Raw genomic sequence first — 18,613 nt, forward strand, 5'->3', positions numbered from 1 at the left:
AATCTTTTCCTCAGGGTTCATTAGAGTCTTCTCCGTAAAAATCTGTCATTGTTTATTCTGAACCATTATTATTATACATTATAGTAGACCACTCTAGGACACTGGGATTACAAGGTGTACTTCTACAAATATTTCTTGAAATGTTTCAGTTACTAATACAGCAAAATCAAAAAGGCAAAAATGTATGTTTTTTCATCCTAGAATTAAGAATTTTTTTGGATGAGAAGAATAAACGGCTGAGAAACCTACAGGTACAGCTGGAGGAGACAGACTTTGCCCAGGCACAAATGAGTGAGTATGAACAGCAGTTATACATTACAACAAATATAATGTGATATTGTTATATTTTCACTTTGGAAAAGAAATCTGCACTTACTGATAATTCTGAAATCACCAAATGTGACACCAAAACTACCAAAAGCAAAATGAAAATACATGTATACGGTTTAAATTTCTAACCTCTAAAAATTAATTTGGGCTTCTTTTTTTTCTTACTTGGAGCAGTCATGAAGATTATCATCTTAATGAAAGAGGTGAGAGAGCTACGTGATCCTGAGCAGCAGACAACATCAACAGGTCAAGAAACCAGTGAGTCACCCTTTATTGCTACCATTATTACAGTCCTGCCAAAAGCATATGATAATTGCCAAAAATAGCTGCCATAATTATTTGGAAAGATTACATTTTTGAATATTTCACTGTTATAAATCAGCCCTGGAGACTTTGCTTCAAGCAAAAGAAAGGGAATACTCCAATGCTCTGGCTGAAATAGACGGTGAGTGGGTTTTGTCCTCATAAGAAAACAATATGTAACAAAAGGCACAATTACAAGTGAGAATGAATGTCCAGTCTTTCTCTTTCCAAACAACAGAGCTGCAGAAGACACTGCGATTAAAGACTGAAAAATGCTCTGGACTTGAAGAAAGATATCAGCGTATGTTGTTAACATGACTGCAGTTAAACAGTCTGATGATTCACCCTCCAGTTTCAGTTGTGATTTGGATTATGTTTCTGTTTCTATCAGAGGCAAAGACTGAACTTGACAAGAAGATTGCAGAACTGAACAAAGCTGGCGACTCTAAAGAGGCATTGAGTGAGTGAAGTTACAATATTGTCATTAAGGCTTCAGCACAATATTTATATTCAGTAGAGATCTCTCCTATTTTCAGCTGATAATTCTGTTGAGAATTATAAGCTGAGTAGTGATGTTTGCTCTGTTCTTCTGTGTCAGTCCTGGACCTGATAAACCTGAAGAATGATCTGAAGGCTATAGAGGCTCTGATCTCCAACACAGATGACCTAGACAGTATCACAGGTGAGTAACAGTGTTAACAGTCCATCTTTGACTCTGCACATATGTATCTGTGTTAACTGTTTATTTTGCATTGAGAAAGTTGTGTCACATTATCAGAGTTTTCACTCATTTTAACCAAGATTAGACTTTATAGTGTCTGTAGGAGACTGAATGACTGATGTTTTTCTGCCTCTCCCTCTTAGCACTGTTTGTCTTTGTCTCTCCACAGAGCTGAAGAGGCAACTGGAGCAGAAGCAAGACAAAGTGATTTTTAAGACTGCAGAAATAGAGAAAGTGTTTGCCAACCCCAGAATAAGTAAGCACATTGATTTGATACGCTGTGATCATGTGGTCACTGTTTAAGTCCAAATCATTGTTAAAGATATAAATTAATACTTGGTGTCTGATTTGTCAGCACTTCAAATATCAACTCTGTTGACACCTTATCATCCTCAAATGTAATTTCCTGTTTGTTTTACTGAGTTTGACACACATCATGGCTGTATACAGGGAATAGAGGAGGTTTAACTGCAGGTATCATTAAGGTGCACGAGAATCTCTGAAATAACACAATCTCATCAAATATTTGAATTAAATCACAGAAACTGAAGTCAAAAAATGACCATTTTTACCCAAAATGTATAAACTCAACTTAACATTGCTGTTAGCATTGAGTATTAATGCACTTCAGTGTGTTGCCCTGTCCTCCTTTCTTTAATCCACTGATGTTTTGGGTATTAAATATCAGGCTGTTGTTGAGCAAACAGTCCTGTTTCACGCACCATAAGTACTTGTTAACTTTACACCAGTTAGTGTAGATTATGGAAATATGGAGTCATAAAAGGAGTAAATACACATTGTGCCTGTAATATTGAGGGCTGCTAAAACAGATTTCTGAAGCAATAAATCCAGTCAGACTCACTGCATGTGTGTTTGTTTCAGTTTTAACAATCATTGAGCTGCAGGATGATATAAGGGACCTTCAGAAAAAGGCTGCTAATGAGACCAATGATGCTGATATGAAAGGTAAGTCTGTTTTGAATGCTAATGCACCAAATTCAGAGTGACATTATTGACAAATCAAATCACAAAAGACAAAATATAATCCTCATCAAGGACTACATTTTTTTGTAGGGTTGCAAAACAGATTGGATGATCTTCTCAGTCAGATTGATGACAAAGATAACGAAAACACAAAACTGAGTGAGTAGCAAATAAATTAGAGCAAATAAAGGTTCACAGACACACTGTCCTGCTTATACAAGATTACTCATTACAGTATAAACTATATTTGGACATCTCGTTGTGTGCTTCAGTGCTGACAATCATGGCGCTGCAGATTCAAGTGGAATATTTGCAGAAACAGCTGTCAGAACGCCATAGGTTACAAGCAGCTCAGGTAACCGGTAAGTATCTCCATCCATCCTTTACAATTCCCATATTCATCCCAATCCATACAACTAACATACAACATGTAGTTTTTGCATCCTGATTTGTTGCATATAACTAATAAATGTGTTTTCAATTTGTCTCAGAGCTCACAACCGAGCTCACAGACAAGAGGAAAGAACTGCAGAAATATGTCAGTGAGCTGACTGAGAAGAATCAGACAAATGCTGAATTAAGTAAGTAGAAAGTGAACACAGTAGTTACATGCATCATTAAAAATAACATGAAGTCTTTTTCTTCTATGATTAACATGTAATTTCTGTGTTTGTCAGTTCTGAAAATCACTGATCTGCAGAACAAACTCAGAAACCTAGAAAAAGTAAAGGTTGATGAGGCCCAAACAACTTCTTCTAGAATTGCTAGTGAGTGTGTTTTTCTATCATGGCAGCACTGAATTCATGTATTAGCTGTACACACTTCTTAAACTGAAGTATAAATGACCTTTCCAGAGCTGAAGGAACAACTGAAGGATAAAGAGGAGGAACGTGATCGTGATCAGGCTGAGATCGAAGGTAAGTTAAGTTTGTGCATGTTGATGTTGCTGCAACAAGAAATGAAAGCAGAACATTGCCTTACTTTATAAACCTGTGTTTTCTACTAGCTCTGCAGAATAAACTGAACCAGACAGAGGCTCAATGTTCAAATTATGAGCAGAAACTACGAGGTGAGTGTTGTCTCTGCAGATTTTTACTTTTCACTTTAAAATGTGAACACTCTTTTAGCTCTGTTGTGGGTAATGAATGGATTTATTGTCTACTTTGAAGGAGAAATAAAAGTCTCCACATCTTTGTCAGTTAACAAATGATTGTGTTTTTCACCAGAGAGATGACATGATGTATAAAACACATTTCCTTTTAGCCGTATATATATAATGGTCTTTGTGAATACATGAAATCTTCTAGACAGTGGTGGTGTACCGAGGTTTCTTTAAAATGATTCCAGCTTTAGGCCCTACATCTAGCGCCAGCTTCAACTGCTCAACATTTTATGAATCAACCCCACCAGACGATTGATTTGTTTGAAAAGCTGAGGCATTATAGTTTTTTGTTTTTTTTTACTGTCTCATAAAAATTGAACAGCCACAGATTGTTTTTCCCACAAGCCAACAGGGGGAGCTAGAGGAATTGCTTAACTTAAATAGATTGGTAAGGAATGAGTTAAGAATTGTTTCAAGTCCTTTGTGGTATTTTGTAGTTGTAGTGTTGTAGTGTTATTTCATTCATATTGTGGACATTTTTAACCCCCCCCCCCCCCCCCCCCCTGGGAATTGAAACAGTGACATATCAATAGATATATGATCATTCAGTTCATTCAGGGGCAGTAAACCTTGCTGAGCACATATTGCCTGTCAAAGCCACAAATATGGGTCCTAATATTTTCCTCTGTATGTGGGGTATACAGCTGATGTGTATGTGTATATGCAGATTTGCAGAATGACCTGGATGAAAAAATGAAGGAGCTGGAGTCCAAATCTAACAGTGTTACTTCACTTGGTGAGTGGACGGCCTGCATTACTGTTTTGCTCAAAGTGTTAGTACTGATAAAATGTAATTTATGACCTGTTCTCTGTCCACCCACGTGAGAGTGGAAGTCTAGCTTATATTTTGTTTTACTCATGTGCAGCCTGAAGGATTTGCTCTCTGTTAACTAACATTGACATAAACAGTACAATTGTTGTTTCAGCTCTTCAAATTTCCACATTATCCCTGCAAATTGAGGAGCTAAAGAACCAACTAGAAAACACTGAATCCAAAAGCAAGATAAGAGGTAAGTGTGTGTTTCGTTGTCATTTTATATTTAGATGTAAAATACCTACTTTGCAGCTTAAACTTCATAACAGTGATATGAGGTATGAAGAGCAAAGAATATCAACAGAGTTAAAAAATTGCCTTTGTCTGTGTTCTGCAGAGCTTGAAGCAATTATAGAGGAGAAGAATAAGGAGCTGGAAAAAAAGAAAGAGGAGCTGAGGACAACAAGTGCTCAACCACGTAGACGTGAGTTGCATTGTGTTAGCATTGATTGACAACCTGCTGACACAATCAAAATCACTGAATGATATGTATAATTAAGGTGGCAGATGATACATGCAAGACTATGATTATTAATGTTAACTCTCCTTTCAGTTCTACAGATTATTGAGTTACAAATACAGATTGAGAAACTGTCAAATGTTGCAGCAAATGAGTCCGATTACTTTAAGATTCAAGGTGAGTGACAGAAATATATATCTTGACTGTATAGACTAAGGACTCAGGACCAGAAACACTCTTCTATTACAAAAAAGTACATGTGCTTTTATGAAATTATGTTTTGATGTTGCCGCTTGTATACAGCACTCCAAGATCATCTGAATCATTTGATTAACGGAATTCAAGATGAAAACAACGAGAATACTAAACTGAGTGAGTCATCATCACAATTACAATAAAATGAAAAGGTTGTGTCATTGTGTGTGTTGGTCTTGTAACCAGTGAATTTCCAGAATGTAATCCGGTCTTTCTTCTGTTAGCATTTCAGATCTTGGCTCAGCAAGATGAAATAGCAAGACTGAAGAAGCAAGAAAAGAAGCAGATAGAAGCAGACTTGGAGAAAATTAAAGGTGGGGAGCAGTATATATTCCTTAAATGTATTCTATATGCTTTTTCATGCATTTTGAGGAAATAAAGCACAATTCTGTCTTTCTTGAAGAGCTGGAGAACGAGCTGGACGACGTCAGGAATCAGATAAAAGAAAAGACAGCGCTGCTGGAATCAAGTGATTTGAGGGTTACTAATCTGTGTAGGTATTTTGTTTAGTTGGAAAAAACTGAATTACTCATTTGCTTCTGGATATTAAAAGTATCTTGCTGTGTCTTATTATCATTTAGCGACTCAGATTACGGAACTCCACAAGAAACTCAAACCACTGGAAGACCAAATATCAGACGTAAAAAACACAAACACAGAGAAGCTTGCAGGTAGAGAACAAAATGGGACATTTTTATTGTTATATGCCAGAAAAAAACCCCATTACATATACAAAGAGTTTTATGTCTCTGATGATGTATTTTGTTGATCTCTAATTTGCTTACAGAGATTCAGAAGAGACTGGAGTTGACAAAGAGGCAACTGCAAGACAGTGAGCGTCAGCTCAATGATGCAGACACGAAGAATTATAACTTGTGTATGAAAATGTCTTATTTGATCATGTTTTCGTGTCATTTTGTTGGTTTCTTTTAAGGTCAAAATAACAACAGCTGTGTTTGTGTGTCTGCTAGTGATGGAGATTGCAGAATTGAGAGCACAACTGAAAAAGGCTGAGAAAAAGCCACCAAAAGTGGATGGGAACAAAATCAAAGGTTTGTCAGTCTGTTACTTTCCTATTATGTCTCTGCTGTCATTCAGCACAATCAGTCTAAGGTGAAGGAAATCTAGGTTTTGAGAGTTGTGAGAATTTGATGCTTTCTCTCCCAGAACTGGAGCAACAACTACAAACACAACAAAGAGAGAAGAAGATACTGGAAAGCACAAATAATGGTGTGTACTGCACATCCTACTAAATGTTTTATTATTATGTTGGCTTATGTTTGAAAGCAGAACATTGCCTTACTTTATAAACCTCAGAATAAATTGAGCCAGAAGGAGGCGCAATGTTCAAGAAGTATAAATGACATTTCCAGAGCTGAACAAACAACTAAGTTAAGTTTGTGCATGTTGATGTTGCTGCAACAAGAAATGAAAGCAGAGAAATGCTCTTACTTTATAAACTGTGTTTTTTTACTAGCTCTGCAGAATAAACTGAACCAGACGGATGCACAATGTTCAAGTTATGAGCAGGAACTACAAGGTGAGTGTAGTCTCTGCAGATTTTTACTTACTGTCCCTGCTGGCCAACAATGTCCAACAAACTGTGAGCACTCTATTGACTCTATTGTGTGAAATTATTGGATTTATTGTCTATTTTAAATCAAATAACTGTAGTCTCTACATATTTGTCTGTCAGTTTTAGCAAATGATTGGATTTTTCACTATACAAAGTGATGACATGATATATGAACCAGATTCCTTTTTTAACTGTTTTTGTCCTCATAAGAAAACAATATAAACGAAAGGCACAATTACAAGTGAGAATTAATGTCCAACAACAGAGCTGCAGAAGGCACTGCAGATTAAAGACTGAAAAATGCTCTGGACTTGAAGAAAGATATCAGCATATGTTGTTAACATGACTGCAGTTAAACAGTCTGATGATTCACCCTCCAGTTTCAGTTGTGATTTGGATTATGTTTCTGTTTCTATCAGAGGCAAAGACTGAACTTGACAAGAAGATTGCAGAACTGAACAAAGTTGGAGACTCTAAAGAGGCATTGAGTGAGTGAAGTTACAATATTGTCATTAAGGCTTCAGCACAATATTTATATTCAGTAGAGATCTTTCCTATTTTCAGCTGATAATTCTGTTGAGAATTATAAGCTGAGTAGTGATGTTTGCTCTGTTCTTCTGTGTCAGTCCTGGACCTGATAAACCTGAAGAATGATCTGAAGGCTATAGAGGCTCTGATCTCCAACACAGATGACCTAGACAGTATCACAGGTGAGTAACAGTGTTAACAGTCCATCTTTGACTCTGCACATATGTATCTGTGTTAACTGTTTATTTTGCATTGAGAAAGTTGTGTCACATTATCAGAGTTTTCACTCATTTTAACCAAGATTAGACTTTATAGTGTCTGTAGGAGACTGAATGACTGATGTTTTTCTGCCTCTCCCTCTTAGCACTGTTTGTCTTTGTCTCTCCACAGAGCTGAAGAGGCAACTGGAGCAGAAGCAAGACAAAGTGATTTTTAAGACTGCAGAAATAGAGAAAGTGTTTGCCAACCCCAGAATAAGTAAGCACATTGATTTGATACGCTGTGATCATGTGGTCACTGTTTAAGTCCAAATCATTGTTAAAGATATAAATTAATACTTGGTGTCTGATTTGTCAGCACTTCAAATATCAACTCTGTTGACACCTTATCATCCTCAAATGTAATTTCCTGTTTGTTTTACTGAGTTTGACACACATCATGGCTGTATACAGGGAATAGAGGAGGTTTAACTGCAGGTATCATTAAGGTGCACGAGAATCTCTGAAATAACACAATCTCATCAAATATTTGAATTAAATCACAGAAACTGAAGTCAAAAAATGACCATTTTTACCCAAAATGTATAAACTCAACTTAACATTGCTGTTAGCATTGAGTATTAATGCACTTCAGTGTGTTGCCCTGTCCTCCTTTCTTTAATCCACTGATGTTTTGGGTATTAAATATCAGGCTGTTGTTGAGCAAACAGTCCTGTTTCACGCACCATAAGTACTTGTTAACTTTACACCAGTTAGTGTAGATTATGGAAATATGGAGTCATAAAAGGAGTAAATACACATTGTGCCTGTAATATTGAGGGCTGCTAAAACAGATTTCTGAAGCAATAAATCCAGTCAGACTCACTGCATGTGTGTTTGTTTCAGTTTTAACAATCATTGAGCTGCAGGATGATATAAGGGACCTTCAGAAAAAGGCTGCTAATGAGACCAATGATGCTGATATGAAAGGTAAGTCTGTTTTGAATGCTAATGCACCAAATTCAGAGTGACATTATTGACAAATCAAATCACAAAAGACAAAATATAATCCTCATCAAGGACTACATTTTTTTGTAGGGTTGCAAAACAGATTGGATGATCTTCTCAGTCAGATTGATGACAAAGATAACGAAGACACAAAACTGAGTGAGTAGCAAATAAATTAGAGCAAATAAAGGTTCACAGACACACTGTCCTGCTTATACAAGATTACTCATTACAGTATAAACTATATTTGGACATCTCGTTGTGTGCTTCAGTGCTGACAATCATGGCGCTGCAGATTCAAGTGGAATATTTGCAGAAACAGCTGTCAGAACGCCATACGTTACAAGCAGCTCAGGTAACCGGTAAGTATCTCCATCCATCCTTTACAATTCCCATATTCATCCCAATCCATACAACTAACATACAACATGTAGTTTTTGCATCCTGATTTGTTGCATATAACTAATAAATGTGTTTTCAATTTGTCTCAGAGCTCACAACCGAGCTCACAGACAAGAGGAAAGAACTGCAGAAATATGTCAGTGAGCTGACTGAGAAGAATCAGACAAATGCTGAATTAAGTAAGTAGAAAGTGAACACAGTAGTTACATGCATCATTAAAAATAACATGAAGTCTTTTTCTTCTATGATTAACATGTAATTTCTGTGTTTGTCAGTTCTGACAATCACTGATCTGCAGAACAAACTCAGAAACCTAGAAAAAGAAAAGGTTGATGAGGCCCAAACAACTTCTTCTAGAATTGCTAGTGAGTGTGTTTTTCTATCATGGCAGCACTGAATTCATGTATTAGCTGTACACACTTCTTAAACTGAAGTATAAATGACCTTTCCAGAGCTGAAGGAACAACTGAAGGATAAAGAGGAGGAACGTGATCGTGATCAGGCTGAGATCGAAGGTAAGTTAAGTTTGTGCATGTTGATGTTGCTGGTACAAGAAATGAAAGCAGAGAAATGCTCTTACTTTATAAACTGTGTTTTTTTACTAGCTCTGCAGAATAAACTGAACCAGACGGATGCACAATGTTCAAGTTATGAGCAGGAACTACAAGGTGAGTGTAGTCTCTGCAGATTTTTACTTACTGTCCCTGCTGGCCAACAATGTCCAACAAACTGTGAGCACTCTATTGACTCTATTGTGTGAAATTATTGGATTTATTGTCTATTTTAAATCAAATAACTGTAGTCTCTACATCTTTGTCTGTCAGTTTTAGCAAATGATTGGATTTTTCACTATACAAAGAGATGACATGATATATGAACCAGATTCCTTTTTTAACAGTTTTTGTCCTCATAAGAAAACAATATAAACGAAAGGCACAATTACAAGTGAGAATTAATGTCCAACAACAGAGCTGCAGAAGACACTGCAATTAAAGACTGAAAAATGCTCTGGACTTGAAGAAAGATATCAGCATATGTTGTTAACATGACTGCAGTTAAACAGTCTGATGATTCACCCTCCAGTTTCAGTTGTGATTTGGATTATGTTTCTGTTTCTATCAGAGGCAAAGACTGAACTTGACAAGAAGATTGCAGAACTGAACAAAGCTGGAGACTCTAAAGAGGCATTGAGTGAGTGAAGTTACAATATTGTCATTAAGGCTTCAGCACAATATTCATATTTAGTAGAGAGCAGCTCTGTGTTTGTCAGTTCTGACAATCACTGATCTGCAGAACAAACTCAGAAACCTAGAAAAAGTAAAGGTTGATGAGGCACAAACAACTTCTTCTAGAATTGCTAGTGAGTGTGTTTTTCTATCATGGCAGCACTGAATTCATGTATTAGCTGTACACACTTCTTAAACTGAAGTATAAATGACCTTTCCAGAGCTGAAGGAACAACTGAAGGATAAAGAGGAGGAACACTCTCGTGATCAGGCTGAGATTGAAGGTAAGTTAAGTTTGTGCATGTTGATGTTGCTGCAACAAGAAATGAAAGCAGAACATTGCCTTACTTTATAAACCTGTGTTTTCTACTAGCTCTGCAGAATAAACTGAACCAGACAGAGGCTCAATGTTCAAATTATGAGCAGAAACTACGAGGTGAGTGTTGTCTCTGCAGATTTTTACTTTTCACTTTAAAATGTGAACACTCTTTTAGCTCTGTTGTGGGTAATGAATGGATTTATTGTCTACTTTGAAGGAGAAATAAAAGTCTCCACATCTTTGTCAGTTAACAAATGATTGTGTTTTTCACCAGAGAGATGACATGATGTATAAAACACATTTCCTTTTAGCCGTATATAATGGTCTTTGTGAATACATGAAGTCTTCTAGACAGTGGTGGTGTACCGAGGTTTTTTTTTAAATGATTCCAGCTTTAGGGCCTACATCTAGCGCCAGCTTCAACTGCTCAACATTTTATGAATCAACCCCACCAGACGATTGATTTGTTTGAAAAGCTGTGGCATTATAGTTTTGTTTTTTTTTTACTGTCTCATAAAAATTGAACAGCCACAGATTGTTTTTCCCACAAGCCAACAGGGGGAGCTAGAGGAATTGCTTAACTTAAATAGATTGGTAAGGAATGAGTTAAGAATTGTTTCAAGTCCTTTGTGGTATTTTGTAGTTGTAGTGTTGTAGTGTTATTTCATTCATATTGTGGACATTTTTAACCCCCCCCCCCCCTGGGAATTGAAACAGTGACATATCAATAGATATATGATCATTCAGTTCATTCAGGGGCAGTAAACCTTGCTGAGCACATATTGCCTGTCAAAGCCACAAATATGGGTCCTAATATTTTCCTCTGTATGTGGGGTATACAGCTGATGTGTATGTGTATATGCAGATTTGCAGAATGACCTGGATGACAAAATGAAGGAGCTGGAGTCCAAATCTAACAGTGTTACTTCACTTGGTGAGTGGACGGCCTGCATTACCGTTTTGCTCAAAGTGTTAGTACTGATAAAATGTAATTTATGACCTGTTCTCTGTCCACCCACGTGAGAGTGGAAGTCTAGCTTATATTTTGTTTTACTCATGTGCAGCCTGAAGGATTTGCTCTCTGTTAACTAACATTGACATAAACAGTACAAGTGTTGTTTCAGCTCTTCAAATTTCCACATTATCCCTGCAAATTGAGGAGCTAAAGAACCAACTAGAAAACACTGAATCCAAAAGCAAGATAAGAGGTAAGTGTGTGTTTCGTTGTCATTTTATATTTAGATGTAAAATACCTACTTTGCAGCTTAAACTTCATAACAGTGATATGAGGTATGAAGAGCAAAGAATATCAACAGAGTTAAAAAAAAATTGCCTTTGTCTGTGTTCTGCAGAGCTTGAAGCAATTATAGAGGAGAAGAATAAGGAGCTGGAAAAAAAGAAAGAGGAGCTGAGGACAACAAGTGCTCAACCACGTAGACGTGAGTTGCATTGTGTTAGCATTGATTGACAACCTGCTGACACAATCAAAATCACTGAATGATATGTATAATTAAGGTGGCAGATGATACATGCAAGACTATGATTATTAATGTTAACTCTCCTTTCAGTTCTACAGATTATTGAGTTACAAATGCAGATTGAAAAACTGTCAAATGTCGCAGCAAATGAGTCCGATTACTTTAAGATTCAAGGTGAGTGACAGAAATATATATCTTGACTGTATAGACTAAGGACTCAGGACCAGAAACACTGTTCTATTACAAAAAAGTACATGTGCTTTTATGAAATTATGTTTTGATGTTGCCGCTTGTATACAGCACTCCAAGATCATCTGAATCATTTGATTAACGGAATTCAAGATGAAAACAACGAGAATACTAAACTGAGTGAGTCATCATCACAATTACAGTAAAATGAAAAGGTTGTGTCATTGTGTGTGTTGGTCTTGTATCCAGTGAATTTCCAGAATGTAATCCGGTCTTTCTTCTGTTAGCATTTCAGATCTTGGCTCAGCAAGATGAAATAGCAAGACTGAAGAAGCAAGAAAAGAAGCAGATAGAAGCAGACTTGGAGAAAATTAAAGGTGGGGAGCAGTATATATTCCTTAAATGTATTCTATATGCTTTTTCATGCATTTTGAGGAAATAAAGCACAATTCTGTCTTTCTTGAAGAGCTGGAGAACGAGCTGGACGACGTCAGGAATCAGATAAAAGAAAAGACAGCGCTGCTGGAATCAAGTGATTTGAGGGTTACTAATCTGTGTAGGTATTTTGTTTAGTTGGAAAAAACTGAATTATTCATTTGCTTCTGGATATTAAAAGTATCTTGCTGTGTCTTATTATCATTTAGCGACTCAGATTACGGAACTCCACAAGAAACTCAAACCACTGGAAGACCAAATATCAGACGTAAAAAACACAAACACAGAGAAGCTTGCAGGTAGAGAACAAAATGGGACATTTTTATTGTTATATGCCAGAAAAAAAAAACATTATATATACAAAGAGTTTTATGTCTCTGATGATGTATTTTGTTGATCTCTAATTTGCTTACAGAGATTCAGAAGAGACTGGAGTTGACAAAGAGGCAACTGCAAGACAGTGAGCGTCAGCTCAATGATGCAGACGCGAAGAATTATAACTTGTGTATGAAAATGTCTTATTTGATCATGTTTTCGTGTCATTTTGTTGGTTTCTTTTAAGGTCAAAATAACAACAGCTGTGTTTGTGTGTCTGCTAGTGATGGAGATTGCAGAATTGAGAGCACAACTGAAAAAGGCTGAGAAAAAGCCACCAAAAGTGGATGGGAACAAAATCAAAGGTTTGTCAGTCTGTTACTTTCCTATTATGTCTCTGCTGTCATTCAGCACAATCAGTCTAAGGTGAAGGAAATCTAGGTTTTGAGAGTTGTGAGAATGTGATGCTTTCTCTCCCAGAACTGGAGCAACAACTACAAACACAACAAAGAGAGAAGAAGATACTGGAACGCACAAATAATGGTGTGTACTGCACATCCTACTAAATGTTTTATTATTATGTTGGCTTATGTTTGAAAGCAGAACATTGCCTTACTTTATAAACCTCAGAATAAATTGAGCCAGAAGGAGGCGCAATGTTCAAGAAGTATAAATGACCTTTCCAGAGCTGAAGAAACAACTAAGTTAAGTTTGTGCATGTTGATGTTGCTGCAACAAGAAATGAAAGCAGAGAAATGCTCTTACTTTATAAACTGTGTTTTTTTACTAGCTCTGCAGAATAAACTGAACCAGACGGATGCACAATGTTCAAGTTATGAGCAGGAACTACAAGGTGAGTGTAGTCTCTGCAGATTTTTACTTACTGTCCCTGCTGGCCAACAATGTCCAACAAACTGTGAGCACTCTATTGACTCTATTGTGTGAAATTATTGGATTTATTGTCTATTTTAAATCAAATAACTGTAGTCTCTACATCTTTGTCTGTCAGTTTTAGCAAATGATTGGATTTTTCACTATACAAAGAGATGACATGATATATGAACCAGATTCCTTTTTTAACAGTTTTTGTCCTCATAAGAAAACAATATAAACGAAAGGCACAATTACAAGTGAGAATGAATCTCCAACAACAGAGCTGCAGAAGACACTGCGATTAAAGACTGAAAAATGCTCTGGACTTGAAGAAAGATATCAGCATATGTTGTTAACATGACTGCAGTTAAACAGTCTGATGATTCACCCTCCAGTTTCAGTTGTGATTTGGATTATGTTTCTGTTTCTATCAGAGGCAAAGACTGAACTTGACAAGAAGATTGCAGAACTGAACAAAGCTGGAGACTCTAAAGAGGCATTGAGTGAGTGAAGTTACAATATTGTCATTAAGGCTTCAGCACAATATTCATATTTAGTAGAGAGCAGCTCTGTGTTTGTCAGTTCTGACAATCACTGATCTGCAGAACAAACTCAGAAACCTAGAAAAAGTAAAGGTTGATGAGGCACAAACAACTTCTTCTAGAATTGCTAGTGAGTGTGTTTTTCTATCATGGCAGCACTGAATTCATGTATTAGCTGTACACACTTCTTAAACTGAAGTATAAATGACCTTTCCAGAGCTGAAGGAACAACTGAAGGATAAAGAGGAGGAACACTCTCGTGATCAGGCTGAGATTGAAGGTAAGTTAAGTTTGTGCATGTTGATGTTGCTGCAACAAGAAATGAAAGCAGAACATTGCCTTACTTTATAAACCTGTGTTTTCTACTAGCTCTGCAGAATAAACTGAACCAGACAGAGGCTCAATGTTCAAATTATGAGCAGAAACTACGAGGTGAGTGTTGTCTCTGCAGATTTTTACTTTTCACTTTAAAATGTGAACACTCTTTTAGCTCTGTTGTGGGTAATGAATGGATTTATTGTCTACTTTGAAGGAGAAATAAAAGTCTCCACATCTTTGTCAGTTAACAAATGATTGTGTTTTTCACCAGAGAGATGACATGATGTATAAAACACATTTCCTTTTAGCCGTATATATATAATGGTCTTTGTGAATACATGAAGTCTTCTAGACAGTGGTGGTGTACCGAGGTTTCTTTAAAATGATTCCAGCTTTAGGGCCTACATCTAGCGCCAGCTTCAACTGCTCAACATTTTATGAATCAACCCCACCAGACGATTGATTTGTTTGAAAAGCTGAGGCATTATAGTTTTTTGTTTTTTTTTACTGTCTCATAAAAGTTGAACAGCCAACTCATAAGGAATGAGTTAAGAATTGTTTCAAGTCCTTTGTGGTATTTTGTAGTTGTAGTGTTGTAGTGTTATTTCATTCATATTGTGGACATTTTTAACCCCCCCCCCCCCTGGGAATTGAAACAGTGACATATCAATAGATATATGATCATTCAGTTCATTCAGGGGCAGTAAACCTTGCTGAGCACATATTGCCTGTCAAAGCCACAAATATGGGTCCTAATATTTTCCTCTGTATGTGGGGTATACAGCTGATGTGTATGTGTATATGCAGATTTGCAGAATGACCTGGATGACAAAATGAAGGAGCTGGAGTCCAAATCTAACAGTGTTACTTCACTTGGTGAGTGGACGGCCTGCATTACCGTTTTGCTCAAAGTGTTAGTACTGATAAAATGTAATTTATGACCTGTTCTCTGTCCACCCACGTGAGAGTGGAAGTCTAGCTTATATTTTGTTTTACTCATGTGCAGCCTGAAGGATTTGCTCTCTGTTAACTAACATTGACATAAACAGTACAATTGTTGTTTCAGCTATTCAAATTTCCACATTATCCCTGCAAATTGAGGAGCTAAAGGACCAACTAGAAAACACTGAATCCAAAAGCAAGATAAGAGGTAAGTGTGTGTTTCGTTGTCATTTTATATTTAGATGTAAAATACCTACTTTGCAGCTTAAACTTCATAACAGTGATATGAGGTATGAAGAGCAAAGAATATCAACAGAGTTAAAAAATTGCCTTTGTCTGTGTTCTGCAGAGCTTGAAGCAATTATAGAGGAGAAGAATAAGGAGCTGGAAAAAAAGAAAGAGGAGCTGAGGACAACAAGTGCTCAACCACGTAGACGTGAGTTGCATTGTGTTAGCATTGATTGACAACCTGCTGACACAATCAAAATCACTGAATGATGTGTATAATTAAGGTGGCAGATGATACATGCAAGACTATGATTATTAATGTTAACTCTCCTTTCAGTTCTACAGATTATTGAGTTACAAATACAGATTGAGAAACTGTCAAATGTTGCAGCAAATGAGTCCGATTACTTTAAGATTCAAGGTGAGTGACAGAAATATATATCTTGACTGTATAGACTAAGGACTCAGGACCAGAAACACTCTTCTATTACAAAAAAGTACATGTGCTTTTATGAAATTATGTTTTGATGTTGTCGCTTGTATACAGCACTCCAAGATCATCTGAATCATTTGATTAACGGAATTCAAGATGAAAACAACGAGAATACTAAACTGAGTGAGTCATCATCACAATTACAGTAAAATGAAAAAGTTGTGTCATTGTGTGTGTTGGTCTTGTATCCAGTGAATTTCCAGAATGTAATCCGGTCTTTCTTCTGTTAGCATTTCAGATCTTGGCTCAGCAAGATGAAATAGCAAGACTGAAGAAGCAAGAAAAGAAGCAGATAGAAGCAGACTTGGAGAAAATTAAAGGTGGGGAGCAGTATATATTCCTTAAATGTATTCTATATGCTTTTTCATGCATTTTGAGGAAATAAAGCACAATTCTGTCTTTCTTGAAGAGCTGGAGAACGAGCTGGACGACGTCAGGAATCAGATAAAAGAAAAGACAGCGCTGCTGGAATCAAGTGATTTGAGGGTTACTAATCTGTGTAGGTATTTTGTTTAGTTGGAAAAAACTGAATTATTCATTTGCTTCTGGATATTAAAAGTATCTTGCTGTGTCTTATTATCATTTAGCGACTCAGATTACGGAACTCCACAAGAAACTCAAACCACTGGAAGACCAAATATCAGACGTAAAAAACACAAACACAGAGAAGCTTGCAGGTAGAGAACAAAATGGGACATTTTTATTGTTATATGCCAGAAAAAAAAAACATTATATATACAAAGAGTTTTATGTCTCTGATGATGTATTTTGTTGATCTCTAATTTGCTTACAGAGATTCAGAAGAGACTGGAGTTGACAAAGAGGCAACTGCAAGACAGTGAGCGTCAGCTCAATGATGCAGACGCGAAGAATTATAACTTGTGTATGAAAATGTCTTATTTGATCATGTTTTCGTGTCATTTTGTTGGTTTCTTTTAAGGTCAAAATAACAACAGCTGTGTTTGTGTGTCTGCTAGTGATGGAGATTGCAGAATTGAGAGCACAACTGAAAAAGGCTGAGAAAAAGCCACCAAAAGTGGATGGGAACAAAATCAAAGGTTTGTCAGTCTGTTACTTTCCTATTATGTCTCTGCTGTCATTCAGCACAATCAGTCTAAGGTGAAGGAAATCTAGGTTTTGAGAGTTGTGAGAATGTGATGCTTTCTCTCCCAGAACTGGAGCAACAACTACAAACACAACAAAGAGAGAAGAAGATACTGGAACGCACAAATAATGGTGTGTACTGCACATCCTACTAAATGTTTTATTATTATGTTGGCTTATGTTTGAAAGCAGAACATTGCCTTACTTTATAAACCTCAGAATAAATTGAGCCAGAAGGAGGCGCAATGTTCAAGAAGTATAAATGACCTTTCCAGAGCTGAAGAAACAACTAAGTTAAGTTTGTGCATGTTGATGTTGCTGCAACAAGAAATGAAAGCAGAGAAATGCTCTTACTTTATAAACTGAGTTTTTTTACTAGCTCTGCAGAATAAACTGAACCAGACGGATGCACAATGTTCAAGTTATGAGCAGGAACTACAAGGTGAGTGTAGTCTCTGCAGATTTTTACTTACTGTCCCTGCTGGCCAACAATGTCCAACAAACTGTGAGCACTCTATTGACTCTATTGTGTGAAATTATTGGATTTATTGTCTATTTTAAATCAAATAACTGTAGTCTCTACATCTTTGTCTGTCAGTTTTAGCAAATGATTGGATTTTTCACTATACAAAGAGATGACATGATATATGAACCAGATTCCTTTTTTAACAGTTTTTGTCCTCATAAGAAAACAATATAAACGAAAGGCACAATTACAAGTGAGAATGAATCTCCAACAACAGAGCTGCAGAAGACACTGCGATTAAAGACTGAAAAATGCTCTGGACTTGAAGAAAGATATCAGCATATGTTGTTAACATGACTGCAGTTAAACAGTCTGATGATTCACCCTCCAGTTTCAGTTGTGATTTGGATTATGTTTCTGTTTCTATCAGAGGCAAAGACTGAACTTGACAAGAAGATTGCAGAACTGAACAAAGCTGGAGACTCTAAAGAGGCATTGAGTGAGTGAAGTTACAATATTGTCATTAAGGCTTCAGCACAATATTCATATTTAGTAGAGAGCAGCTCTGTGTTTGTCAGTTCTGACAATCACTGATCTGCAGAACAAACTCAGAAACCTAGAAAAAGTAAAGGTTGATGAGGCACAAACAACTTCTTCTAGAATTGCTAGTGAGTGTGTTTTTCTATCATGGCAGCACTGAATTCATGTATTAGCTGTACACACTTCTTAAACTGAAGTATAAATGACCTTTCCAGAGCTGAAGGAACAGCTGAAGGATAAAGAGGAGGAACACTCTCGTGATCAGGCTGAGATTGAAGGTAAGTTAAGTTTGTGCATGTTGATGTTGCTGCAACAAGAAATGAAAGCAGAACATTGCCTTACTTTATAAACCTGTGTTTTCTACTAGCTCTGCAGAATAAACTGAACCAGACAGAGGCTCAATGT

The 18,613-nt window shown here is 36.7% G+C and overlaps 1 protein-coding gene across 1 annotated transcript; it reads left to right on the top strand.

Moving 5' to 3' along the window:
* Positions 1 to 272: 272 nt before the first annotated feature.
* On the top strand, positions 273 to 18,190 carry LOC128368721 (myosin heavy chain, skeletal muscle, adult-like). Its single transcript, XM_053329583.1, has 64 exons — positions 273 to 291; positions 505 to 588; positions 713 to 775; positions 872 to 934; positions 1,025 to 1,093; positions 1,232 to 1,315; positions 1,524 to 1,610; positions 2,237 to 2,320; positions 2,429 to 2,497; positions 2,611 to 2,700; positions 2,830 to 2,919; positions 3,016 to 3,105; positions 3,193 to 3,255; positions 3,345 to 3,407; positions 4,168 to 4,236; positions 4,427 to 4,510; positions 4,652 to 4,738; positions 4,868 to 4,951; positions 5,078 to 5,146; positions 5,254 to 5,343; positions 5,433 to 5,522; positions 5,611 to 5,700; positions 5,817 to 5,906; positions 6,001 to 6,081; positions 6,197 to 6,259; positions 6,507 to 6,569; positions 7,025 to 7,093; positions 7,232 to 7,315; positions 7,524 to 7,610; positions 8,237 to 8,320; positions 8,429 to 8,497; positions 8,611 to 8,700; positions 8,830 to 8,919; positions 9,016 to 9,105; positions 10,188 to 10,250; positions 10,340 to 10,402; positions 11,151 to 11,219; positions 11,410 to 11,493; positions 11,638 to 11,724; positions 11,854 to 11,937; positions 12,064 to 12,132; positions 12,240 to 12,329; positions 12,419 to 12,508; positions 12,597 to 12,686; positions 12,803 to 12,892; positions 12,987 to 13,067; positions 13,183 to 13,245; positions 13,493 to 13,555; positions 14,010 to 14,078; positions 14,335 to 14,397; positions 14,487 to 14,549; positions 15,243 to 15,311; positions 15,502 to 15,585; positions 15,727 to 15,813; positions 15,943 to 16,026; positions 16,153 to 16,221; positions 16,329 to 16,418; positions 16,508 to 16,597; positions 16,686 to 16,775; positions 16,892 to 16,981; positions 17,076 to 17,156; positions 17,272 to 17,334; positions 17,582 to 17,644; positions 18,099 to 18,190. The coding sequence occupies exons 1-64, from the start codon at positions 288 to 290 to the stop codon at positions 18,173 to 18,175; spliced, it is 4,944 nt and encodes a 1,647-aa protein (XP_053185558.1). The 5' UTR covers positions 273 to 287; the 3' UTR covers positions 18,176 to 18,190.
* The last annotated feature ends 423 nt before the right edge of the window (positions 18,191 to 18,613 follow it).

Source organism: Scomber japonicus, chromosome 12 (assembly GCF_027409825.1).
Source record: "Scomber japonicus isolate fScoJap1 chromosome 12, fScoJap1.pri, whole genome shotgun sequence".
Taxonomy (NCBI): Eukaryota; Metazoa; Chordata; class Actinopteri; order Scombriformes; family Scombridae; genus Scomber; species Scomber japonicus.

What these genes read in the sequence shown, in the direction of transcription:
- LOC128368721 (XM_053329583.1), top strand. An exon ending in CAATGATGCTGATATGAAAG is followed by an intron (nt 2,321 to 2,428) that starts GTAAGTCTGTTT and finishes ATTTTTTTGTAG; the next exon opens with GGTTGCAAAACAGATTGGAT. An exon ending in CAACGAGAATACTAAACTGA is followed by an intron (nt 5,147 to 5,253) that starts GTGAGTCATCAT and finishes TTCTTCTGTTAG; the next exon opens with CATTTCAGATCTTGGCTCAG.